The 26889-nt window shown below is 55.4% G+C and overlaps 1 protein-coding gene across 2 annotated transcripts in view; it reads right to left on the bottom strand.

Annotated features, from left to right (window-relative positions):
- Positions 1-26889, bottom strand: part of Rptor (regulatory associated protein of MTOR complex 1) — a 313102-nt gene that overhangs the window by 88745 nt on the left and 197468 nt on the right. For both annotated transcript variants that reach the window (XM_042669964.1, XM_042669963.1), the window contains exons 8-11: positions 18127-18227; positions 17517-17661; positions 7094-7169; positions 499-600 (exon numbers count right to left, since the gene is read on the bottom strand). In XM_042669964.1, the coding sequence (XP_042525898.1) occupies positions 499-600; positions 7094-7169; positions 17517-17661; positions 18127-18227 (424 nt within the window). The remainder of the gene's footprint in view (positions 1-498; positions 601-7093; positions 7170-17516; positions 17662-18126; positions 18228-26889) is intronic.

Raw genomic sequence — 26889 nt, 5'->3', positions numbered from 1 at the left:
GATGTGTAAGCAGGAGCGGTGGGGAAGGGCAGAGGAAGGGAATTCGATACTTTACCAGGAAAGCCCAGTGACATTTTTTCTTTTCTTGGTCTCTCATGGGGCTTGAACAGGTGCTGTCCCTGAACTCTTCAGCTCAAGGCTAGCACTCTACCGCTTGAGCCACAGCACCATTTCTGGTTTTCTGGTGGTTCATTGGAGATAAGAGTCTTACGGACTTTCCTGCCCAGGCTGGCTTTGAACTGTGATCCTCAGATCTCGGTCTCCTGAGTAGCTATTATTACAGGAGTGAGCCACTGGCATCCGGCCCCAGTGATTTCTGATTGGACTGGTGGGTTGTGTTTACCATTGGGCCCCACAGGGAGCAGAGGAGCGGCTGGGGGTCCACAGACCTCAGGGCGCATGCAGGCAGCCTCAGGTGAACCAGCCTCACTGGGATCCTCGTTTTGGCCTCTTTCTATGGATGCCTCAGCCAACCGGGCCTTGGCTGCAGCAACTCACCTGTAAAACGATGGGAAGTTGCTCCGGGGGGCTTCTGTTCTCCACGCCCATGGTGAGCCACACCTGGAAGGCAGTCAGCTGCTCCGCAAAGAACGGGCTGTGCTGTGAGATAAGCAGGAGCCGATTAGGGCCACACGAGGGCAGAGGGGTCCCACGCTCTGTGACTGGGCAGAGCCGGAGGCTTTGTCAACAGCGAGGGTGCGAGAAAGGAAGAGGGTGGCCCTGAGGCCTGTGGCCTGGGCACTGGGACAGTGGGCCGCGGTTGGTGGGCAAGGGGCAGAAGCAGCCTGGGGGGAAGATGCCAGCTCAGGCATCGCGTCCGTGGTGCACGGTGCATCTGAGCGGAAATGCACCTGCCATCCGAGCAGGGATGTCAATCATGGCACACGGATTTTTTTTTCTTTCTGAGACAGGCCCTCACCATGCAGCCAGGCTAGTCTGGGACTCTCAATCCGCCTGTCTCAGCCTCCTGAGTGCTCGAATTACAGGTGTGTGCCACCATGCCCAGCCAGATCATCTTGTAAATTGTCTAAGTTTGTGTTTGTTGTTAGCACACACTGCTTGTACAGGGGAGGAGCGCGTCACATTTCCATACATGCGACGATCAAACTCATCCCCTTACTCTCCCTTATCCTTCCTTTTCTTCTTCTTCTTTTTTTTTTTTTTGGGTCCAGTCGTGGGGCCTGAACTCTGGGCGTGGGCGCTGTCCCTCAGCTCTTCAGCTCAAGGCTAGTGCTCTACCACTTGAGCTACAGCTCCACTTCCAGCTTTTTTCTTTTTGCTTATGTGGTGCTGGGGAATTGAACCCAGGGCCTCAGGCATGCAAGGCAAGCGCTCTACCACTGAGCCACCTTCCCAGCCCCTTCCCTTTCTTCTTAAAGAAATTCCAACAGGTCTTACTGTTCTATTTTCACATGTACAATAACATAATTAGGCCACATTCACTTGCATTCATCCTCTCCATCCACCCTCCCGATCCCATTCACACCTACCCAAGGCTTCACTTTTTACATCGCATGAGAAATAGAGGGAACCTGGGCCTGAGCCAGGCCCCGCCACACAGAGGCTGAGGGCCAGTGAAAGGCAGGCAGGAGGTGTGGTGCCCGGAGCAGGGAGGGCTGCAGGGGGAGCAGCACCGAATGCCCCGATGGTGAGGGAAGACCAGGATGACTCTGGCCATCAAGAGCAGACGCATGGCTGGGATGAGGCCAGAACAGAAGAGGGAACGTGGAGCCGCCTCTTTGGGAGGTGGCTGCCAGAGGAGAGACACGTAGGGGGGTGGATGGAGAAAGTGGGCTAGGAAATGCATTTCAGATCAGGAGGACAGCAGCATGTATGTGAGCGCGTAAGAGGGAGGTGCACAGACCTGGAGGGGCTGGCGCTGCTGGATGGGGCAAAGCCCGGGGCGTCCTGCAGGGAGGGGGAGAGCAGGAGGGCGGGGCAGGCAGCAGGAGGAGACCAGGGAGTCAGGGAGTGCGTGTGCGTGGGGTCAGGCTCGGGGTGGAAGGAGTGGCTTGGGGGGGTGAATGACTGGGGCGGCAGGCTCAGGGCTGTGCTGGCAGCACACAAGAGCATGGAAGCGTTTGGGGAGCACTGGAGGCCAGCAGTGCGCCCTCAGCTGCATGCCAGGCCTGGCACCCCTTCAAAGGCGTGGGTTCAGGAGGAGGAGCAGAAAAAGATGTGCAGGCCTTCCACCTTCAGAGCAGGGCAATTCCGGGCTGAGCTTAAACATGTCCATGACATGGGCACAGGTGGAGGCCACCCACCAGGGCACAGCTGTGCATCCAACTCCCAACTCGCCTTCCACAGAGCACCCACCGGGTGCCCAGAGCCCCACGGCGCCCAGCCAGGGCTGGGGAATGCAGTGGAGCTCTCGCTTAGGAGGGCCTGCCCTGGTGACGTCAGCTGTCATAAAAGAAAGACGCGCTGTCAAGCTCCAGCCCCCACACGCAATGCTGCCGTCTTCAAGTGAGAATTACTCAAAATTGGTTAAAAAAAAAAAATCTCATCAAGTGCCCCTCCTCCACATCCCGTAAGAACAGTTACACCAACTTAGAAAAACCTCCAGTCAGTCAGTGATAATTAGGCCTCTTCTCTTCCTGTCCAATTAGTTTTTGCGTATCGATTTTCATGTGCTGGTCACTGCTGAGAAGGCAAGCCTGCCTGATCTTTTCACCTAAAATGGACAAGAAAAGCAAAGCATCCCTTTGCTTTGAGGTTTGTCAGGTGTCCGAAAGCTGGGGAGTAGACAAATGGGGGTCACTGCCCAGCACACGAGCAGCTGCCCGGACCAGGCACACCCACGCTGCTCTGAGAGCCGCCCCGGGTGGCATGCATGAGGGCTCGCGCTGGCCCTGGGCACGGCAGGAAGGGGTGCTCCGCGGACAGCTCGCTGGCGCCCGCCTGCTCTCCCAGGATGATTCTGATGCCGGCCATTCTGCTCTGCGGTCATCTCAGGCGTCAGATGACCTGGTGTCAACAACGGGTGCTCACGGGCAAGACAGTGAAAGAGGAAGGCTGCTGGGAGCCTCAGAGCCCTGCTCAACAGCGGGAGTGAATCCGGCAGGGCTTCTGCGCTGGCCGTGGTGTCACCCGCTAGGATGGCTGGGTGGATGGTCCCGGCATGGTGTGGGGTGCTGCTGCCTGACAATGAGTCAGCAGTGACCCGCCCGGTGCCCACAGCGGTGTGGGCCTCCTGCTCCCCGTGTGTCCACAGCATGCAGATGACTTAATTGAATTGGCTGTTCCAGACCCTCTATACCTTTCTCCTTAACTCCATAAACACCAACTAGATCTTTGGTTCCTGGTTAGAAATCTGTCCTTACTGACTTTGGAAAAGCGAGATATATACTAGGCTTTTTGCGTGCCTGTAAAAGTAAGTTTTGGTGCTGGTGGCTCACGCCTGTCATCCTAGCTACTCAGGAGGCTGAGATCTGAGGATCGCGGTTCAAAGCCAGCCCGGGCAGGAGAGACCGTGAGACTCCCATCTCCAATAAACCACCAGAAAACCGGCAGTGGTGCTGGGGCTCAAGTGGCAGAGCACTAGCCTTGAGCTGAAGAGCAGAGGGACAGCACCCAGGCCCAGAGTTCAAGCCCCACGACCGACATTTAAAAAAAAAAAAAAAAGTACATTTTAAGATGAGGCCAGTAAATTATGAGTAAAATATCAGAATAAAGAAGTTTGGAAAGTTGCTATAAAATCACTTGCAAACAATACAGATAAAGGAAAAAATCCAGAAAATGAAATCTGTGGGAAAACTGGTCCACTAGGTTTGACGCGATTGTTGCCATTTTGGGGCAGGGGCTGCTGCAGTGACCTACCGGAGGCCGCAGCGGGAGGCCCGCAGCCCGGGAGGAGCACAAAGGAAGCAGACATCCAGCTGGTGGGCCAGAGACCCCGAGACTGTCAACATTCCTTCCAGGGAACAGCGCAGCCTTCCTAGGACATCAATCACTACTCCTTCCCTGCCAGCCCTTAGATTAAAACCAAAACCAAACAAGCAAACACGCATGATCTGTGAGTAACCCTGTGAGTAACAACTCCTCCACTCAGAGATGGATTAGTCTGAGTGGTTCTTTGGGCTACAGTCTCGTCTGGTTTCAGAGGAAGGTGCTTCTTCCACGTCTCCCAGGGACATTCACATTCATACAGCGAAGTTTGCAGGCAAAGACTCAATATTACAAAGATGCTGCTGATGTCTCCGCTCATGTGGATTCATGGTAATCTCAACCCAAGTCCCAGCATGCTCTCCGCAGGAATCCAACAAGCTGATCATAAAATCCATATGAAAATCCGAAGGCCCCAAGGCAGCCAAGGCAATCTTAGACAGGAACAAAGCCAGAGGCCCCTGGGCTGCAGCGGAGGGTCTGTGACAGCATGGGGCTGGTGCAGGGACAAGGGAAGGACAATGGCCTACGGACAGAGAAGAGCAGTGGCAGGCCCTCACACAGGCACCGCCAGGTCCAAGGCAGCGGCGCCACCGAACCGGACATTACGCTGGAGCGGACGCTCTGGGCCCACCGCACACCACGCAGGACACTGGCAGCGAGCAGCTCCTCAGGGCGTTTACCTGGGCGTTTGCAGTATGGCTGCAAAGACGGCATCAAAGGCCCTCACCCTAAAAGCAAAAAAGCTGATTTCTGTTCACTAAAAGTGTGAGGAAGTGAAAAGGGTGAACAAATGCAGCAGTGGTAGCAGACACTGTGGAAAATGAACTGCACAACTCGTGGCAGGAGTGGAGGGAAAAGCTAGGAGAGTGAGGGGTGGCGACACTATCTGAAAAGAAATGTGTTTTCCTGACTCACTGTAACCCCTGGACACCACCCTCGCAACAATAAGAAGGGGAGAAGCAAGCCCCAGAGTAGGCAAAGACACTCAGCGCATGGGGCAAAGGGACAAGGGACCAAGGGTCGATACGCAGACACGCCACAGCACACAAGGCTAGGGCAGACACAGGGCTCGAGCACCCGACCCACAGGAGATCACCCGTGGGGGGAGGCGTGAGAGTGGATGTCCCCCGTGGAGCACTGTCTAGAAATGTGGGTAGCCCCAGTAGAACCAGGGGTCAGGGGTCAGGGGAATGAGGCATTTTTTTAGCAGGCGCAAACTTTGGGGAGTAGGGAGTGACAAAAATATTCAAATGCATTCCGCAGCGAATAATTATTATTTCAAATTGAGATAGGCCGAGTGAATGATTCTGCTTTTAGTCTCAGGCTCTAATATGCTTGGGCCAAAGGCAGCCAGCTCTGATTGACTGTGAACACCTCAAACAGAAAACTCAAAACACCCACTGAGCCAGGTACCAGTGGCTTACACCTGTGATCCCAGCTCCTCGGGAGGCTGAGATTGGGAGGCCTGTGCTTTGAGGCCAGCCAAGGCAGAAAAGTTTACAAGACCCTTTCGTACCTGAGAGCCTGGCATCATCATCCTAGTTACTACCTAACATGGAGCTTAGGCCCCATCTCAGAAATGATCAGTACAGGACTGGAAGGTGGCTCAGTGGTAGAGTGCTTGCCTTGCATGCATGAAGCCCTGGGTTCCATTCCTTAGTATCATGTAAACAAAGAAAGCTGGGAGTGGTGCTGTGGCTCAAGTGGTAGAGTGCTAGCTTTGAGCCAAAGAAGCTCAGGGACAGTGCTCAGGTCCTGAGTTCAGGCTCAGGACTGGTCAAAAAATAAAAGACCAGTACAGAGGCATGCCTTAGGGACCTCACAAGGAGAAGGCCCTGAGTTCAGGCTCCACAGTAACCTCTACTGGCTGTGGATCTGACGGTTGGGTTTGGGAGCCCGGAGCCGATGGGATGTCGAGTGAGGGCAAGGGGCATGGAGCTCGCACTCCGAAGGTCCATGAGTCCCGGTGTGGAGAGGCAGGTGAGGGGCCTGGCAGGCTGGCTGCTGCTCAGCCCCGGTCCTGATCGCCTGCACGTGTGGACGGGCAAAACCTCGCCAAGCTCATTTATAATTGCGTGTCATTTTTCTTATTATGTTATACTTCCAAAAAGAGCAAAGAAAAAAAGCTGTAGGGGTCCACACAGGGCTCTTTCCTTCGCCGACACCCCACCCCAATTTGACCGCTGCCCAGACACAATGCAGATGGTCTTTGAGCACTTGGTGCGCGCAGGGCAGGTTGCTATCTCACGGAGAGCACGGGCTCTGGGAAGCGCAGACCCCGGGCTTGGGAGGCCTTCCAGATGGGCCTGCGGCAGCAGGCCCCGCCCTTCCTCGGAGAGAGCCCAGTGTGTGGGGTGGAAGGTGAGTGGGCAGCCGGCATGGCGTCTGGCCTGCGTCACTGCCGCCCTCCCCGGTGCTCTACGGCTCTGCGATGGACGTCTCCCTGCCCCAAAATGTAGGGGAGACAAGGGGAACCGAGGGAAGAGCACCTAGTGCCCCTTCAAGGCAGAGTCGGGCAGCCTGCAATGTGCGCACAAATCCACGAGAACATCTCCCTTTAGAGGGCATGGTGGCTCACGCTTGTCGTCCCAGCTACCTGGGCGGCTCATATTGGGAGGACCACATTTTGAAGCTAGCGCGGGCAAATGAAACCCTATCCGAGCCCACAGCTAGATGGGTGCGGTGGTGCACGCCTGCCACCCCAGCTCTGCCAGGGCAGGAAGCGAGGCTCCATTGGTGGTGGTGGTATGCTGGAGGGGGGAGCGAAAAGGTCTGAGTGTTGCTCAGGTGGTAGGATGCCTACCCAGCACACACGAGGCCCTAAGTTCAATCCTTGCTGACATGCATGCACGCGTGCGTACGTACGTACACACACACGCACACACACACACACACGCACACACCCTACCCCACTCCCCACCAAAAGGGGAGAAATAAAACAGAAAAAAGTTTCACCATTCAAGTGAGGCAGAGGCCCAGGGAGGCTGTCCCACCCGCCCGCGGCGCTCCGCTTCTGCAAGAATCGCCCCGCCCCCACCCACCAGCGCCGTCTGCACCAAGAACAACTCAAACACACACTGCCCCTTTCAGTCTAGCCTGAACACCGGCTGACCCGGTCTCTACTCTGGTTAGTTCCAGTCTCTTCCAGGTGAGTGAACCATGCCTGCACCACCCCAGAGCCCCAGGAAGGGAAGAGGGGACTCACCCTGAACGCAGTGCCTTCCTCGATGATGGTGGGCAGCTGGGAGAGGCAAATGTCCACCGCGAGGTCCCAGGCCTGCCTGGGGAGAGAACACAGGGCACCCCTGCATGAGTGAGCAGCTTTGGAGCAGGGGTTTTGCGGGGAGAGGAACCCCGAACGGCACGCGGCAGGATCTGTGGAGGCCCTGGAGCGAGGTCCAGCTCTGCCAGAGCCACCAGAGTTGAGTCAGTTGGAGCCAGGTCCCTGCATGGGCACTGCTGGTGCTGTGGCCTCACACCTGGCGCGTCGCATCCATTCTCTCTACAACGAAGCAAGAAAGGCCAAGGAGCCTGGCCTCCCTCCACGGCGGGTCCCAGCTCCCTGCGTGCAGCGCCCAGGCCGGGGAAGCCTTTGGGATGTTTGAGGCAGAGACAGACCCTGTGTCACCAGCCTCCCAGCACGAGGACACCATGGGCATGGGCTGCGTGGGCAGCACGGGGCAGTGTGAAGTCAGGCCACGGTCCCAAGCGGACAGACACCACAGCCAGCTCCAACCTCAAGCCAGTCCCCAGGCTGCCTTCTCCAGACACTCAGACATTGCAAGATGGTTTGTGCAGCGTCATACACGCATCCTTGCGTAACCGGGGAGCAGACTCGATGGCTGGCCGCGGGCTGGCCGCTCTTACATAAGGCTCTGTGCCAGCTCGCTTCGGCCAGAGGTCTGAGGGAGGGGCAGAGCAGGGCAGGGCAGGGAGGCTGGCTCCCAGGGCTAAAGCCACACAGGTAGGCCTCAACAAGGGACCCCAGAAATGACAGGCAACGGCTGGTCACCTGTCAGAGCGCACCACTACACAGGCAGACAACCCCACTTCCTGCTGCGACCCCTGGCCCCGTGGCTCTGCAAGGCCCCGGCAGCAGGGCGGGCAGGTGGCAGGGCACCAGGGCCATGCCTTCTCCGCCACGCTGCCAGCCTCCCTCGCCGCAGCCGGGGGCAGGAGGGGGTGGGGGAGGAAGGGGAACACCCCTTTCCCACCTTGCAGAGCCCCCCACAGGGAATGTGCTCTCCACTAGCAGATGCGGCCGTGGCCTAGGCAGCCCTCCCACTGCTCACGGACGCATGCTCCCAACCCCACCCCGGGACCCGCCAGTGTATCTGAGCTACCGGCACTCTCAGGCTGCAGCGGGGGCTGGTGGGAGGCCCCCTGTACTGGCTGAGGTCCGACTGCGCTCACCCCGCTGCCTTCCTGCGATGCCCGCAGCACTGCGCCCCCACCGGGCGCCCAGGTCCGGGTCCGGCAGTCCCAGCGGCCCGCGCACAGGGACAGACCCAGTCACCAGCAAACGCTTGCGGAAGGAGAATGAAGAAAGAAGGGAAGTCGCTCCCTCCTCCGGCGCTCAGAGCAACCGCTCGCAGGGTTGGAGGGAAGGAGAGCACCCCACACCCAGCTCCAGGCCCTGCGCTCCGGGCTCTTCTCTGAGCACTAGGTGACCATTTGGGGGATGCTCCCCGGGGACTACCCGGCAGGACTGCGGGCTGCAGCCTGCTCAGGGCCAGCTTCACCACAGCAGAAGTGGGAAGTGGCGGTGCCTGTCGTGGGGTCCTTGTGAGACCCTGGGGGAGGCAAAGGCTTGGTGGGGCCTCAGGTACAGAGAGCAGCTCTGGCCGGCCCGGCCACCCCAGCACTCAACATGAATTCTCAAGGAGGAGCTTCCTGTCTGCACAGGTGCCGATCCGGAGGCACCAATCCCCACACCGCGGCTCCTGGCCTGGCCCTCCCTTCTTTGAGAAATACGCTCCTAGAAACGCAGCATGATGATCAGCACAACGGAGTCCGTTTCTGGAATGGCAGTCTCTTCTCGCTAGTAATTTCCTGAGACTCAGAGTTCCCTGTGATTTTTATTTAGACTAATAAGACTGCACGCTGGCAGGTAAAAGGGCACATTTTCTCTATGTCTTAATAAAGGACCAAAACAAGAATGGAAAAAATTTAAATCCAGAAGGAAAGCAAGGAACTGAAGCGCTGGGTAAACAGATCAAGATGCACCGCACTTACAAACTCATTTGTTGAATGCCAACTCCTTTGTACAACTATTTAAGTAGAAATATAATCTTTAAAAGTGAGATAAAGCCTAAAGCTGGACACAGAACTTTTCAGTTTCAAAGATCTGACCGGCCCCAGAGCGGAGGCCAGAGGAGGAACTATCTAGAAGGGGCTCCAAACACAGGCGGTAAACAGCTCCCATGTGCTGTGCCCTCTGACCTCCTGCAGGAGGAGGGTGCTCTGCTCTACTACGTGGAGACAGAAGCAAAAGACGACACTGCAATTCGGCTGAGGGTGCCTGGAACTTTATCTATTTCAGGAGTTAGAATAGCATGTACAACTTCGAGAAGAGTGCAGCACAAGTTTGGGCAGCTGGAACCCAGGGTGCCCTCCAGATGGCACTGCCCAGGCCGGGCCCCTTTGGGTCTGTTCGTGAAGGTAAAGCGTATGTATATTTCTTCTTACAGCTCAGAACTGAAATGTCTAGCATGTCCTCCAAGTCAGGAAATGGAAAGAGCCCTTTTGTAAGGCTCCGGCAGTTCTGAGGTCCTAGAGCTCACGCGAGCCTGATTCCCACCCAGGGAGGACTTGAACCCCCGCCCCCACGTTTCCTGCATCAGAGCAGCTCAGAGGCTCTGCGCTCTGGAGGCGGAGGGATGGGTGGGGACGTGGAGAGCGGGCACTGGGGCTGGCGCACAGAGGTGAGCAGAGGGCTGCAGAGGCTGAGGAGATCAGGCTGGCTGCCAACATCTAAGACAAAGTCCGCCCAGTGCCCGTTCCTCACGTGGAGAGCCCGGGGATGGAGAGCTGGGCACCCTGGGGAGGGTCAGACCCCTTCTCTGTTCCCATCAAACTCCCAAATGGTGCCAATACTGTTCTCGCAGAACTTAGCTCTCTGATGAGCACAGAATCAGACAAAATCCTATCAAACTTGCAGTTTTAATTTGGGATTCTCAGCTATAGATGAGTGGGAAGGCAGGTCCTATAAAAGCTGGAGCCGCGGGCAGTGGCGGTGGGCCACTGCAGCCACCAGTTCTTCCATTTGGCACCCAGGAGGGAGCGGGAGCTGGGGTGGGAGGTGTTGGCGGCGGCAGAGGCGGCAGCAGCGCGGCGCGTGGGGGAGGGTCTGGCCGCGCGGGTCTGTGGCGCAGGGGACTTTCTCAGCTTCTGGCTGCTTGGATGAGTCACTGCCTGGAAGAGCGGGTTTTTAGGAAGCGGGCCTAGGGTGGCAGGCGCCCAGGCGGTGGGCTGCAGGAAAGCCTCCCCGCTTGCAACTCCATCTGCACCCATCAATCAGAGTGGAAAGTGCAGGTTATTACCGCAGAGAAATGCCAGGTTCCAGGACCCCTGAAATTGAGAGTGAAGGGGAACGACTCCCTGATGGCTTTGCATCAAAAATTAAACACGAAACGGCGCAGAGCATTTCATCACCAGCTCCCCCGCCTGGAGCCAAGTGTAAATGTACATTACTTAGGCTTTAACCTCAATTTTTGTTAGGCTTTCTTCCCTTTCCCCCTCCTGCTAAAAATTCAGCCTCTCCATCACCACCCAAGGATATAATAACTAGATTTTCAATTATTTATTCCAAACGCTCTTTCCTGCCTACCGTTCCGTGAGCTCCCTGGGGAGGTGCGGGCTGCAGTCTGGGTGTGTGCAAGTCCTGGCCACTGTGTGCCGAGTTCCGCAACCCAGAGCGGCAGACAACCTGCTGGGAGCCCGCTGCTCATCTTCCAGGGCCAGCGCCTGCTCCAGGCCAGGCTCTGAGCCTCAAGCCAGAGAGCAGAGGCCTCTGTCCCCCTGTGCATGCAGGTCCCCTTCTCCCTCCTTTCAGGGGTGAGATTGTGGGCTGGGACATGCCTCTCAAGATGGTCACATTCCCAGGTCCCTAGGAGATGTCACCAAGGGCTATGGGTGGCGATGAGCCTGCACTAGGGGGCCTTCCCACAACCTGAAATGTGGCTCTGGTGCCTGAGCCAGGTGGCCGCAGGGGACGCTCAGCATAACACAGGCAGCCTGGGATGTGGAGACTGTGGCCCCATCCAGCCTAGGGCAGACAAGATGGAAGAGAAAGGGCCATTTACAGAGCCTAACAACTAGCTATAGTTTAACTAAGACACCCAATTCCGTTCGCAGGAATGCATGCATTTGGCAACAAGTTTTCCATAACCAGTGTGTCTCTGCAAGCGGAGTCTGTACACTATCTGTGGAGGGCGCTGGCACTTACTCCAGGGACCAAGGTCCTTCTCTTCTCTGATTTAGCACAAAAATGTCATGGCCAGGGTGCCCTGGCTCATGCAAAAATTGGGAGGATCTTAGTTCCACAAACCCCAGCACAAAGTTCACAAGCCTCCCATCTCCACAGAGAAAGCCGGCATGGTGGTGTGGGCCTCCCATCCCCATAATGGCAGGAAGCACCGGTAAGAGGACCATGGACCCATCTGCTTGGGTCAAAGAGAGATCGTGCCAGGCACCAGTGGCTCAAACCTGTAATCCTAGCTATCAGGAGGCTGAGATCTGAGGATCGCAGTTCAAAGCCAGCCTAGGCAGGAAAGTCCGTGAGACCCTTATCTCCAATGAACCACCAGAAAACCAGAAGTGGCGCTGTGGCTCAAGTGGTAGAGCGCTAGCCTTGAGCTGAAGAGCCCAGGCCTAGAGTTCAAGCGCTGACCAACCAACCAAAAAAAAAAGAGATCGTATCTTAAAACTAACCACAGCCAAAAGCCTGGTGGCATGGCCCAAGTGGTAAGGACACTTGCATAGCAAGCACAAAACCAAAACCATGAGTTCAAACCCAAGTACTGCTTTAAAAAAAGGGCGGGGGGGGGGGGGGGGGGATTGCTAAGGTGAGTGGCTTTCCTCCGGAGGTCTGGCGGATGCTCAGGCAGCCAGCCCCTCCCTTAGTCTGCCTACTCAGTGCCCAGGGGACGCGTCTGTCTCTGTCTCTGTGTGGAGGTGTCCAAGGCCTTAGCGGCAGCCTCCACTCTGCCACACCGGGCCGTGATGAAGTCCCGAGACTGCTCCTGTGTGAGAAGGCTGTGGTTTCTAGGCCTGCAGAATGCTCTCTCTCGTGGCTAGACTCGCAGGCTCAGTGGTGGTCAGGGCTTCAGGGACAGCGGTTGATGTGCTGGCACAGAGCGCAGGGGGACTTCGGCCTGGCCCACCCACGGCAGCGGGACCTCGCATCCTGGGGTTTTCTAACTGCCTGCGACGATGGAACCATCGCAGCAAGCACAAGTTCAAACACAACCCTGACGCTGTGCGGGAGGGCAAGGCCGGGCGCCTTCCCGCGCCTGCTCCCTGCCCTGCTGTCACCTTGCTTCTCATGAGTGGGTGAGTGTGCAGTGGACCAACCCTGGGTGTCTACGCCTCACCATCCTCACAACCCCCAGGCCAGGGAAGCCAGGACATGGCAGGTCTCATCAGCGTGGCTGGGATGGCCGCCGACAGCCAGGGACCTGCAAGGCAGCCCGGCAGGGCGCCAGCCCTGGACACAGAGGCCGGCAGGGCAGGAGACTCCAAAGCAGCACTTAAAACCGGAAACCCCAGTCTGGGGCAGGAGTCAGTTTCCTTGGATTGGCAACTTGCTGGTCACAAGGTCAGAGGCCCATTTATCCATGTGGTCTGGAGGCAGAAGAGAGAGAGAGGAGCCTGAAGTCACGGGCATCCAACCCTAGGACCCCACGACAAAGCCACTGAAAGTGGGCGGGAGTCCCCCGTGACACACATGCTGCGCCCAGCTCCCCTCACCACCGGCGGCCCTCTCCTTGATTCTCCATGAGATGCCTGGCCACAGTGGCCTCAGAGAAAACGGGACTGACGGATGCTGACTTCCCAGCTCTGAAGCAAGCGGCACCACCCTGCCGGAAACTCCCTGGAGGGACCGTGTCAGAGGCACGAAAGTCTCCTCCTTGAAACCACGTTGCCACTGACTTCCCTACGGAGAAGCTTCACTCCCCCGTCCCGGGCGCCCCCTAGCTCACAGCAGGAAGCTGTGGTGTCAGCCCCGCTGGAAACACCCAGTGGAGGCCTTCAGACACAGGCAAGACGGCACCGGCTCGGGAGGAAGGGGCGCGGGCAAGGTCCCCAGACATGGCTGGCCAGAGCCCCTGGGACTCCTCCTCCCCCAGGTCTCAGCCAACGAGCGTGCCCAGGCTTCCGCTGCTGCGCGGGGTGCGGGAGCTGTGCAGCCCCTTCTCTGGCGCCCCCCCCGCTAACGCAGGCAGGAGGCACACGGCATCTAGACCATGGGTGTGTTTGCTCATCAGAATGTTGCTTTAAAAAGCATATTAAAGATGAATGAGACTGTGAATAGCTGGCAACTTTTTGAGCATCAGGTGACTGGCTTCTGGGAGGGAGAACTGCACTGGTGTTGGCTGGCCAGGGCTGCCCAGGCCCAGGTGCATCCGCAGCCCCCCTGGCCTCACGCCCCCTGCGAGGCCCACCCGTGCCTGCCTTGCGCAGCCCAGACCACCCTCGCCTCCTCCTAAGCCACTGGACAGCGCGGCAGGTGTCCCTGCTCACACCCGAATGGGTCTCGTGGCTTGCATACCTGCTCTCACACAAGCATGCAGGTGCCAGGTGAGCTCATTCATACCAGAATGTTCCACACTACTGCATGCCTCCCCAAAAGCCTTCAGACGAGAACTTTCTCCCAAAGCAGCGCTGGGCAATCAGGGCCCAGCACGTCCTCCCTCGTCGGCTCTACGTGGTGCCAGGGGCTTCCTGGGCACCTGGGCAGGGCAGTGAGCCAGTTGGGCAGCTCTGCAGGCTCTGACCAGAGCTCAGGACAGCACAGAGGCCGCACAGGCTGAACAGGCCTTTCTGCTAACAGGGTGGTTCAGTATTTCTCAGCAGAGTCAACACACACGAAGGCAGAGGTGCCTGACTGCTGAGAAACGTCTGGGCACCGCTTCAGAGTAGAAAATTAATTCGTTGGCTTCGTGTGCTTTTAACCAGGCCCCCTCAGCCCAGGCCGGCGTGCGGCCGCTTGCTACAGCAGCCATCTGTGACAGGCGCTTCATCAACAACCCATGGCTATAGGGTTACCACAGACAGGACAGGCCCAATGATGGGAATTATTTTCTCAACTCAGGATTTTTTTTTTTTTGGGTCAGGTCATGGGGCCTGACCTCTGGTCCTGGGCGCTGTCCCTCAGCTCTTCAGCTCAAGGCTAGCGCTCTACCACTTGAGCCACAGCGCCACTTCCGGCTTTTTTCTTTTTGCTTATGTGGTGCTGAGAAATTGAACCTAGGGCCTCAGGCATGCAAGGCAAGCACTCTACCACTGAGCCACCTTCCCAGCCCTCACCTCAGGATTTTAATGAGTTCTTTCCACATCATTCAAAAAAATGAGATGGAAGTCTAGGTACTAAAGTTTAGGGATTTCTGCTAGTTATGTAAAGAAACATCCATTTCTTCTGATTCTAGGTTTGTATTTATGACCAATACCATCTAAGCCATGATTCAATTTTAACTCTAATGTTTAGCCTTTTGCAGGCTTAGGAAATCTACAGGTACCTTTGAAATCATAAAGAAACAAACCTACACCAGCTTTTAAGATGTCCTGTCCTGTCCGTCCCAGTACTATGACCGCTGAGACTACAGGAGACTCCCACAGACAGCTGCTGCTGATAGAATGTGGAGCTCCGCTCTTTTCGTTTACATGTATTTTGTATAGCAAGGAGTTAAGTTTTAAGTCGGCTTCTTTCTTTGAGAGCCCACAGGCTTCAATTTGCATCTCCATTCTGTCAGGCCCTGGGGTCATTCCCAATTTCCCCTTTTATAATGAACACTCTGACTCCTCACTGTCTGCTAGCCTTTTGGAATGCCCAACTGCTCAAGTTGCTTAAACTGGATGGTGAGCTGGGGCATACCCGGGGGCTGGGCACAGTGGAAGGGCGGGAGCGGTGGTAGGGAGTTGGCTGGGGCAGTTGACAGGGTTAGGGAGCCAGAGGCCAGCAAGGTCACAGCCAAGGACAAGGTCCTCAGTCAGCTTGGCCGAGGCCTGGCATAAGCAGGTGGAAATCAGCAGGCTTCCTGTCTCTCTGGTTACTTCCAATGTCCGGCTAGACAGAAGGACGTGGAGCTGCACACCTGCAGGAGGGGCTGATTCTGGGTTCTAGGGTAAACACAGGCCTGCTCCCCGCAGCCTCGCCAGGCTCATCTAGACCAGGACACAGAGAAACCCGGCTCACGTGACAGCGAGGCTGCAGACCCCTGGCTTTCTCTGGGGTCAATGCCTTTTCTGAAGCCTCTGCATGCTCTTGTCCCCAGGATGTGTCTAAAAGCCGAGTCAAGTGCTGATGATTACTCACGTGCCCAGCAGTGACTCCTCCCTCCCCAAGGCCTGTCACCAGTAAGCTGTCATCACAGCACTCCTGGGAGGGCAAAGGACTTGATTTGGGATGGCCGTGGGCACACATCTGTGCCCCCAGTGCGGAGAGCCCGGGACTTGTGCCCAGGGGAATATGGCGGTGGTCAGCACCCATGGTTCAGCAGCTGTGACTGCAGGTAGCATGGTATCGGCTGCCCATGTGTCTGGTCAGAGTCTCTGAGCGATGCAGAATGGTGGGGCTCTACCAGCTCCCAGTGCCGCTGAACCTGGAGGGATTCTATGTGGAGGACCTATTTCCTAGGAATGTGACATTATGGTGCATGTTATTCTAAGCCACCAAACTGTGGCGACTGTCTGGCCACAATAGATAATGATAAAGATAACTAAACTGTCTTTAATTCTTTCCAGATGCCAGGGTGTCTGCTTGCCTCGTTGTGCTTGAAGGGATTTCCCAGTCCTAAACAGAGCGGCCCGTCCCTCAGAAAACACTGCCGTTGGCACAGCATTTGTGAGTTCAAATGCTTTCTTCCAGTGCTAATCTTTTTGATTCAGCACATTTGCTCCTCAGGGCCTTTGAACTCTGTTTTTTTTTTTTACCAAGTCCAGGTTTGCTGTGCGTTCTCCACACTTAACTGTTCCTTCCTCCAAGGTCCAGCGATTGAGGATTCTCTGTGTGTGTGCAGCTTAAAGCAGAGATGAGGATGAAAGAATCTGGGCACATAACGCAGCTTTTGAAATGTGAAAGTAAAGCCCAGAGTCCTCTAGTTTCAGGAAGCCAACCCCTGGCCTCCCGCTGGGCAGAGCCCAGGGGATGCCCACAGCCACCGGTGGGCTTTGCTCCCTCCCCTCTCCCGCCCCCCTCAGCTTACTAAGTGAAATGTCCATCAAATCCAGTCTTGAAAGCACTCACTAGTGTCTGGGGAGGCGGTGAGAACGGAGGAGGCCCCGCCCCCTCTGTCTTCCTGCTGGGTGACGTCCCAGGCAGAGCAGATATCTTCTCCTCAGTTGAGGGTCAGGCTGTCCCTGCATGACCCCACAGAAACGGGTTTCTGCCACTGTGGTCCTCTCCTCGGTGGTCAGGGTTTGGGGATTTTACCTCATCAAGCCCAGCCCTGCAGTCACGGCCGCAGAGCTCAGCGGGGCCTGGGGATCTGCTCCACAGAACAAAAGGCGGGGGCTCCCTCTGATGAGGAAAGGAAACCAACAGCTGGGTAGGAGCCAGTGCTGAGCCTGACAGTCCACTTCCGCTTCCTCTCTCTCCACTCTACCCTCCCATCACCTGAAAAGGTGCAGACCGTGTCTTCACTTTTCATGTTTACGGTCCGTGTGTGTGCTAAGCACTAAGCATTTTGGCTTTCTCTTATAAACAAAAACACCGAGCTTCCGTTTTTCTTTGTTCTTGGGCAACACTGGGGTTTGAACTCAGCCTTGCGCTGGCTTGGCTCCATGCGTCTTTTCTTTTGCGTTTCCAGCTATGAGGTCAGCAGTTTGGTTTATCACGCTCTTGATCCATGTGGTGTGATGTGGCCTTGCCACCGGCGCAGGGCAGGCCCCCAGCCCCAGGAAACTTTTCTTTCTATAAATTCATTATCTCAGGTGTTTTATGACATCAAGGGAAAGCTGAGTAACAGTAGGCAATGGAACAGAAGAAACCATACGTCTTCAGAGATGCCTTGTCTAAAACCAATCACACTGTTCATTGTTACAAATATGACTAGTATAAGTAGCAGCAGCAACGGGAGGGATTTATACTTAACAGTGTGTGTGTGTGTGTAACATACAAATTAGCAGGTTATGAATTCAATGGTTTTAGCTTGTGGAGCAGTCCTAGATGCTGCTCACAAATGCAGGCTGAGGCCAGTGCAGGGTGCTGCCCTCGGAACAGGGGACCCATGGGCCCTGAGGCCACTGGCCTGGCCCACAGGAAGGCTCAAGGTGGGCACTCACTCCTGTACTTTTCTTACTTGGTTCTGGGGCCAAGCCTCAGTACCATGCTTGGGTAGTTCTCCGCCCCTCACCGGGCAGCACCAGGGAGCATGCACAAAGCCCACCCAGCAGTGACAGACACTTACCACATGGCATGCATGTAAGTCGGCGGGAGGCGGGGGCTGCTGACAGGGGTGCAGTTATATGATCTCATGATTCTTTCTGCCAATAAAAAATTTCGAAATAGACTTGCCACCAGTAGGTCCTGTCTGAAGAGCTTTTGGAAGAGATCTGAGGGCAGATCAAAGATTAAGAGACATCTTTAGTGACTGGGGTTCAGTATTTGAACTAAATATACAGAAGCTCCATCAAAAATTACAAACAAGTTAAGACTAACATGAAGTTTCCACTGGCAACATATACACACATATACAAACACATACACACATGCACAGACACATGCGCACAGAGCACATATATGAACAAACACCAGAAACCCAACCAACCAATACACAGCCGTGTGTAAACAAGTTTCATAAGAGGAATTCTAGTTTTGACAAGGAAGGCCATTGCCAGCATTTATGCAGAGCTAGAGAAGCACTGGCTGGCCGCGAGGAAGAACTGGCATGACCTCATTACACGCCAGGGCCCACGGACCGCGCATCCTCCTGGACACCTCCGCAGTTCCTCCCTTCTCCTGCTCACCCCCTCCCTCTTGTCTGGGGGGCCTCCCTCCACGCAGGCCTGCAGCCTCACCCCGGGGAAGCACATTCCACGCGATGGTGTCTGTGATTGCGGTGAAGATCCAGTTCAGCTCGCCCAGAGGAGTCCTCCTGTCGTTCAGCCGGCCGGGAATCCTAGAACACAGGTGCATTTGCGTTAGTGCTGTTGAAGCTGTGAAATCAGGCAGCTGAGGCAGGAACAGCAGGAACTCAGAACTGAAGGGGTGGCTGGGGCGTGGCCGGGAAGACCTTCCCTCGGTAGCAGGCGGAACTCCTAACATCTCCTTCACATGGAGACAATGCATCCACACAGGCTCACACCGTGAACACGCCTCCATCTTCTACACCCTCCCCCTATGGCCTGATCTCCCCATGAGCGGTGTTTGCAGCTGACTCTGGGTGTGTGTGGGCCAAAGCTGGCTGGGTAGAACAGCTTCCCGGTTCTCCGTGTGCAGCACGGGCCACAGACTGGCCTCAAGGTCAGTGTATGCGGTGCTATGGGGCTGCACCGCACCCCACGGCCTCCACCGCAGGCCAGGAGAGCGGAGGAAGGAAGCCCTGCCGGATAAGGACCACAGGTCTCAAATCATTGGTAACATTCTCAGGGCTCACCACAGGGTTGCACACAGTGCCCTCCCCCCAGACAGCTGACAGCCTCCTGGGACAGACAGATGAGGAGCCACACACAGCACAGCAGTGGCACGCTGCACGCACGCACGCAGGTGTGGCCGAGGAACGCTTGTAGAAGGCGTGCTGAGGGAGGGCCAGGCGGAGAGGAGACCCGCACCTCAGGAGGCAGCGCAGCACGGGGGACGGCCACTCAGACTGCGTCCAGTGGAGGACAGCAAGGTTTCCTCTCTGCTCGACAGCAAGCTTCATTTTATCCACTAGGTAGCGAGTTTAATTATATCTGACTGGAAACTTTTTTTTCTCCCAGAAGGAAAATGTTCACAGTAATTTGGTTTGGAGACTGGAGTGTGATCCCTGCTATTTATAAGATTGAACAGATTAATAATTCCCATTATAGTTAGCCACGTGATGACACTGTCTGGACGAATAACACTCAAAGAAGCTGTGTGGCAGAAACAGGGGTGGGGGAGAGTTGGCTTCAGCACAAATCTGCCACATGTGCTCCCCCGCCCCTCCCCTCTCCTTCCCACCACGTCTCCTGGCTTAGGAACGGAAGCGTCTATGTCCTCAAGAAGGCTTAGTGATAGGACAAGAAAAACGAGGAGAACCAGCCTGACTCTCTCAAGCACTGCTCAGGCAGTGTGGCAGTCTCCAAAGCAGCTTTCCAAACTCAACACAACACGTCTGCCTCCTCAGAGGCGCTGACCCCGCAGCCCCAGTGCTCGCAGGGTCTTGGCGGGGCCATCTTGATTGGCTGTGAGTAGGGGGTTGTTAAAGAGATAAAGAGAAAGAGAGGAGGAAGGAGACGTTCCCCTCCTCCCCACTCCCCCTTAGTGTGGGGGCACCAGGCACCGGATGGGCTCTGCCCTGGGCCTTGTGTCCAGGACTGCTTGGGGCAGGGGCAGCATGGGAAAGCACAGGTGTCCACTCAACACGGCTTCACCCCGGGGCCACACAAGGGCACCGCCTCCCCCAGACAGAAGACATTTCTTCACAAACAGCCAGAGCACCCACGGCATCAAAGCAGCTTATATGGGTGAAGTGTAGATGAGTTTGGCCACCAGGCTAAAACTCTCCCCTCAGCTTAGGCCCCCTAAGGCTGGGCCGGTTCCTGTCGTGGGGAACGTCACCCTGGGACACTGCCGACAGTCACCCTGGGACTGCTGGGTCTGACACAGGGGCCCTAGCAGAGCTGGAGGCAAAGGCCAAGTCCTTCACATGCCAGCCTGCTGAGCATCACAGCAAGCTCTTCCAGCGCGGATCTCTCAGATCTTTAACCTACACACAGGCCCTAGGCGCAGACTGGTGCGGTAGGAGCCCTTCTCAGTGGGCGGGAGATCCCACCCGCAGCGCACACAGCTCTTCCAATGGAGACTTGAATGGAAATCAACCTGGCCCCTCGGTTCACCAGGCAGACACCCCAGAACACCCACCCAGAACGTGGCCCACACCACGTACTCTAGAGTGCGTGGGCACTCTAGATGCGGTACCACTTTAACGTTATCATGACACGTCGGCCATGGGCCTATGATGAGTAGAAGTACAGAGTGAACGGTGGGAACATCCTCCACAAAATGGCTACAAGCAGTTCAACTTTTTTCTTTCTTTTTTTTTGGGTCCAGTCGTGGGGCCTGAACTCTGGGCCTGGGCACTGTCCCTCAGCTCTTCAGCTCAAGGCTAGCGCTCTACCACTTGAGCCCCAGCGCCACTTCTGGCTTTTTTCTTTTTGCTTATGTGGTGCTGAGGAATAGAATCCCAGGCTTCATGCATGCAAGGCAAGCGCTCTACCACTGAGCCACCTTCCCAGCCCCTCAACTTTTTTCTTAACGACTAGTTCAGCAGGGAGTAAGGCATGCTTCCCGACGAGAGGCGGGGCAGCAAGTCCACGGTGGCATGGCCAGGTTTACGTAAAGCGTGTGCAAGGGCAGTGAGGAGACAGCCGAGCGAGCTGCGGAGGCGCTCCTCCGCCTTCCCGACTGTGTGGAACCAGGTGGAACAGGAAAGGTCCACTCCAACCACGGGGGACAAATAAGACCCCATTCCCTACAGAGCATTCTCAGCCCTGGGGCGCCAAACCCGGGGCTGGGCCCCGCACCGGTGGCAGCTAGCTTCTTGGGGAGCTGCAGAGACCATCTGAACCAGAGACCGACCACTACACGACAGCAGCTTCTAAACCTGGACAACGAGTCACCAACATGCGTCTGTCAAGGGACAAGTGCCACAAGGCTCCCGACGCGGGCACTGTCACTGGACGGTCCAGACAGGAGAACAGAGGCTGGGTTAGGGCCCATGTATCCTGGTTGGGTTATAAAAAGCCTAGTGTGTGATAGTCACCAGCAGGTAAGTGCAAAACTAGACTCCCACACCACATGCTGAACCTCCTCACATTCACGGATGAACAGACAACCAGCCCACAGGCACGCGCGGTGCAGTTTCTCCACCTGCTGGCAGACAGGTCTTTCTTGGGAGGTCAAAGGTGACAGCCCGCCTTTCTCACCATCGAGAATTAACTCACTTCATCCGCACATAATCTTGGTTTCCCTTTCTGTGTTAACTCCAGGGGCTGTCAGGCCAGGCCGGCTAGGGGGCCGCCCAGACTACCCAGGGTGCCGACGACCTGAGGGGTGGGGACCTTACCAGACCTACACCCACATCTTGCTCAGAAAGCTTCTCAGCCCCCAAGGAATTTCATTAACAACCAAGGGGGGTCTTTCAAAACTTAAATCTACAGTGTGAGGAGCTGAGGCTGAGGAACAGATCATGGAGTTGAAAGATGGAAGAAGCTAAACTGGTCCCAGCTGTGCTGTGGCTGGGCAACTTCTGCACGCCGTCTCGGCTCTGAGTCATGCAGGCTAACCTTATGTGCTCTGGGAGATTAAAATAAAATGGGTCACACTTTCACATAGATGCAGCAGCCAGCCAGCGATGGCTCCTTGGCAGGGTCCCACCTCCTCCTCACACTCACGCTGTCTCGTGAGGGTTTACTCTCCTGTGGCTTTCCGTCTATGGCTGACTGACTTGATTTCTTCCTTGACTCCGACACCCAGCCCTTCAATGGCCTGTGCTGCTGCCGAGCCCGCTTGACACCCATGTCCCGGGGTGTGCACACACGGCCTCTTGGGCCACCGTCTTCCTCCCCGACGCCTCCTGCTGGTCACAGCAGCTGACTTCTGCAGTCACTCCGCAGGGCTGCTGTCTGCTCCTGCCCAGCCCGGCCTTGCTCCACACAGCAGCCCCCCAGGTTCGGTTATGCCCTCGGTTATCTCCTCTCTCCTCAGGAACCCCGATCAAGGAAAGCTGTATGAGCACTTCTACCGCGCCTGAATGTCTGGATCTCCATTCACCCACCTATGTCCTGCTAGTGCCTGCCCTCACGGCCTGCTCTCCGCAGACTGCACAGGCGCACAGCTCACCTCTTGTGAGCCAGAAGGTCCGGCTGGACCTGACTGACCGGCTTGCTGGCCCCCAGGTGACACTGCCCACTTTCTGGTCCTACTTGGAGCACTGCTTGAGTTCTCAGTGGACCTTGGCTTCACCAGGAGCTACGGCCCACAGCCCTGGCCCATCAGGTGGCTGCCTCACTATGCCTCTGGTCTCTATTCATGTGGAGGACACAGAGGGGCTGTGGGGCGAGCTGGAGGCCCGATCACGCCCTCAGCCTAGGCCTCGGTCTGTCCTCACGTCTCTTGTGGATAAACCCTTTGGTTCACAGTATCCTCCATGACACCTTTCCTTCAGTATCACTTCGACCTCTGGTCAATGCTGCCTTCTCTCTGAGCACCAGTGACTTAGAACATGGTTAAGAAGGAGGTGGGAAAGCTGGGTGCGGGTGGCTCACACCTGTCATCCCAGCTACTCAGGAGGCTGAGATCTGAGGATCGTGGTTCAAAGCCAGCTCGGGCAGCAAAGGCTGTGAGACTCTTATCTCTAATAAACCACTAGAAAACTGTGGCCCAAGTGGTAGAGTGCTCTCCTTGAGCTGAAGAGCGCAGGGACAGCGCCCAAGCCGAGTTCAAGCCCCATGACCAACCAAAAATAAGAAAGAAGGAGGTGGTGTAAGTCTATTTTACAGATTGAACGTTGATCATGACAGGTCTCCACATCCTGATTCTCAAGGCTTGGGGGGGAAGCGTGCAGGGGCAGCCTGAACTAACCCTACAGAGATGAATCTGGCCAGCAGTGACCTTGGGCTGTCTGACCTCTCGGAGGTCGGTTCCTCCTTAACACCCACACTTACAAACCTTAGCTCCACGAGGTGCCTTTGGCCCTGGAGACAAGTGGACACTCAGATAGTCCAGTCCAGGGATCCTATCTGGGGACATGAGACATGCAGGGGGTGGGAGCTGTTGGAGGCGGGCTTCGCAGGCAAAGACGCTGGTGCCTCAGTTTCCCTGCTGTTGCCAATCAGCCTTTGCCTTTGACTACGTTCTCACACTGCCCCTCCACTCCTAACCTGACCTAGCTGTGGTTTCCTGTCAGCCTGTGGAGCGCCCCCCTTCCCCCCCCCCCCCGCCCCAGGCCTTCCGCTCTGCTCATTCCACCCGGGCTCGGGGCCTTTGAGTCTCTTCCCTCACAGCCTGGCAGGGTTCTCTGGGGGAGGGCGGCAGGCAGGGTCCGCCAAGGGGGACACACGGGCCAGGAGTCCCAGTCCTCCGGCTGCTGGTCCCTGGCCTGGCCTGGCATCTGAAGGGCGGAGGATGAAGGCCTGTGTCCAATACACTCAAAGCACATTTTCCAGGAGGCCTCAAAACGATCACTAGCTGCCAATCTGACACGTCAGACTTGTGAAATCTGCTCCTCATTCTCACGCTCCTTTTCTAGTTGGGCCCAATGCCTCTTGGTACAACAAAGGCATCAGACTGTTTCCCTTGTTCCATTTGTCCTACGTAGCCCCCTCCCCAGCCCCCAGTTTCCATTTACTGCAGAAGCGGATCCGGATCCGTCTGTCCTGGCCCAAGGAGGCTCAGCTCAGCCTCTATTTATCAGATCTGATGGGCAACAGCCCTTCCTCTGAGCATCTCCACAAAGCCCTTGCTTGTGTTCTTTTATTATTCTCCATTGCTCCTCTGTGTTAATTTTCTGTGTAACTAGATAATGAATTCCTATGGGCAGTGACTTTCTTCAATATGTATCAATCTCCTTACAGTTTCTGGCGGAGTGCTAAGCACACTGCATAATCTCAACAGCCCACAGATCTGAGTCATGTTACCTCCACTTAAAAATGGCTGCTCCCACCCCTGCCCCGGGCCCCCATCGCGTGGATGGAATCTTTGCTCTGCCACAAGGACATCATCTAGATTCTCAGAGAAATCTTCCCTTCAGCTATGTTTCTCGGGAGCCAACTTAGCCCTCCAGGTGAGCCTTGCTCTCCTCCCAGTGACCCCAGCCATGGCTGAGCAAGGCAGGGGCGTGGGCCTGGCCACTCCCAGGAGGAGGGTAGCCTGGCCTGTCTGCAGAAATGGGGTCAAGTCTATATAAGATCCGCTCTCCTTCCTGGCCCAAGTACTTCTGCCCAAGCCCTTCTGCATCCCTGCCCTCCAGGACAAGCAACAGGCACAGCAGGTTGGACGAAGCTCGGGAACTCACACCTGCTCCTATGCATGCCTCACCAAACACATTTCCCCAGTAGCCTCTCACGCATCACCCTCAGGCACGGCTGGCACTGCGGCTCTGGGAGGTGATCAGACAGGTCTCCCGTGCTCCTGGCTCGGGGCAGGAGGTTCACTTCCTCTCCGATGACCTTCTCTACCCTCGGCCAGACTGCCGGCTCCTTCTCTGCTATCTCACAGGATGCTACAGGAATGTCTACATCTCGGTCCAGGCGGTGCCTCACCTGGCTTGGAGCTCTCTAAGCACAGACCTATGCTCTTCATCTTGCCATGCTCAAGCTCAATGTACACTGACACACTCAGATCCAAGCCTGGGCGTGCAGTAAGGCCCGGACTCACAGGACAGGGGACATAAATCTGTCAAAGCTTAGGCAATACAGTTGAAGTAGACCATTTTATTGAATTTTTCTCAGTAATGTTGGTTTAAAAAATAAAGGGGAAATTATGGCACTTTCATACAAATAGAAACATAAGTTTTAACAGGCTCACGCCTGTAATCATAACTACTCAGGACGCTGAGATGTGGAGATCATGGTTCAATGCCAGCCCAGGTAGGAAAGTCCCTGAGACTCTTACCTCCAATCAACTACCAGAAAATGGGAAGAGATGCTGTGGCTCAAAGTAGTAGACCACTAGCCTTGAGCAAAAAAGCTCAGGACAGTGCCCAAACCCTGAGTGTAAGCCCCATGACCAACCAAAAAAAAAAAAAAAAAGTAACTTCTTTTTAGCAGTAGATCTGCACTCAGGGTATAGTGACATGATATAGTGTGAACCCGGAGATGTAAGAGGGAGTGGAGGACAATACAAGATGTAAATGATAGAGGGCGCAACCCAGCACAGGCTTGTACTGGGGTGAGAACTCACAGGGAAGCCTCAGCCACAGCGACGGACTCGCTCCTCGCTCACAGTCTGAGTAGTTATGGTGAGTCTGAAGGAATGCTAGCTGCCTGGTGAGGGCTGGCACAAAAGTAACAATGTTGGGGCACCAAGAGCATACACCAGGCATGACGGCTGGGGAAAGTGGGGAGGAATAAGATGGGCTGTGAGTTCAAAGCTCTGGTCTGTAGCCGGTCAATTAGGTTGGTAGGCTGAGGAGAAAGGGTAAGGGGGCCGGGGGCGGGGGGGGGGGGGTGTTCATACAGGGAAGCACTGGTCTGGGACCTTGAGATGAGGCCTCTTGGCCATTTGGACCGGACAGGAAATATATGGGCAAACACTAATGAATGTTATTTCTATACAGCAGCAGCAGCAGCATTCACTGAGATGAGAGTAGAAAGACAGCTAAGAATTCGTGTGAAAACAATTCACATAGAACTCAGGAAGTGAGTGAATGGCACCAGAGTGGAAAAGTCCTTGCTGCGATCTCTAAGACAGAAGCCAGCAGGGGCCAACGCTGCCAGCCACACACGCTCTGTAAGCCCAGGAGTGGGTTTCTATTTCAGAATAGTTATAATGAAAGAAAGAGGGACCTCAGCACCCCACAGACAGACAAAAACAAAAACCTTTGGGCTAAACTAAATTAACAAAGTAATAGAGGGGGAAAAGGAGTAATAAAAATGCTAAGTTACCTTAAAAATGATAAAAAAAAAAAAAGGGGGTGGGGGAGAAAGCCAGAGGAAGTAGGGGAAAACAGCAACAAGAAAGAAAAGCAAATGTGGAAAATCTAAAGATGTCTACAACTAACCTAAATATAAAGACACTACTTCAGTTAAAACCAACAATACTCAGTGTGAATTTTAAAACAAAAGCCAACTACATCTTGCTAAAAAGAAGTATGCCTTAGAAGAAGGAAAAGATGCACTCTGCAAATAGTAACAAAGGCAGAGCGGCTGGATGGACACCAGAGGCGGTGGGCTCCACAGCAAAAGGCACCGCTGGGACGCGCACATTGATGAGGGAGGGCCGCCACGACGGATGGTCCCGCAGAGAGTCCGAAGGTCAGACCATGTTTGCAGTGTGGCCAGAACTCATCAAGTTGATTTCTTCCACGAGAAAAGAGGAGGCAGCTGAGGCGTGCACACCAGCAGTGAGGGCCCCCACAGGACCAGTTAAGCACCAGCAGAATGATGACAAATAGGCCAGGGCTATGTGACTACCACCAGCTTTGATGACCGCTGACCACAGTGGGAAAGTCGGGAGCCGGCACTCGCCGGTGTCTAACTAAGAGGAAAACAACCAGGAGGCCTTCCGAGTTTTGATCATGAGCTTTCATAAGAAATTCCTTTTACCTGGTCACTTGATATATACAGATAGATAATCACATGGGGGTACAGAGCCAATAAAAACTCATCTTACTAGAAAACAATATTTTTCTTCTTTTTAAAAATGCTGGCTGTAACCCACCAAAGATGGCTTCCCAGCCACCACCAACCCATAACACCCGGGTTTGGGGCAGAGCACATACTGTGTGCCCAAGGCCGGGTCCAACCCCTAGCACCACACTAAACAAAAAAATGAAACTAATTAAATGTGAACACTTAAAACTCACTAGCTCCCTCCAGAGGATCAGTCTGTGAGTTATCAAAATGATTTAATGGTGAGCACAGCACCCGAGGTCC

The sequence above is a fragment of the Dipodomys spectabilis genome, unplaced genomic scaffold (assembly GCF_019054845.1).
Source record: "Dipodomys spectabilis isolate Male_0828 unplaced genomic scaffold, ASM1905484v1 ptg000512l, whole genome shotgun sequence".
In the NCBI taxonomy this organism is placed as follows: Eukaryota; Metazoa; Chordata; class Mammalia; order Rodentia; family Heteromyidae; genus Dipodomys; species Dipodomys spectabilis.
Note: the sequence above shows the minus strand (reverse complement) of the source record. Positions and strands in the feature narration are given on the sequence as shown.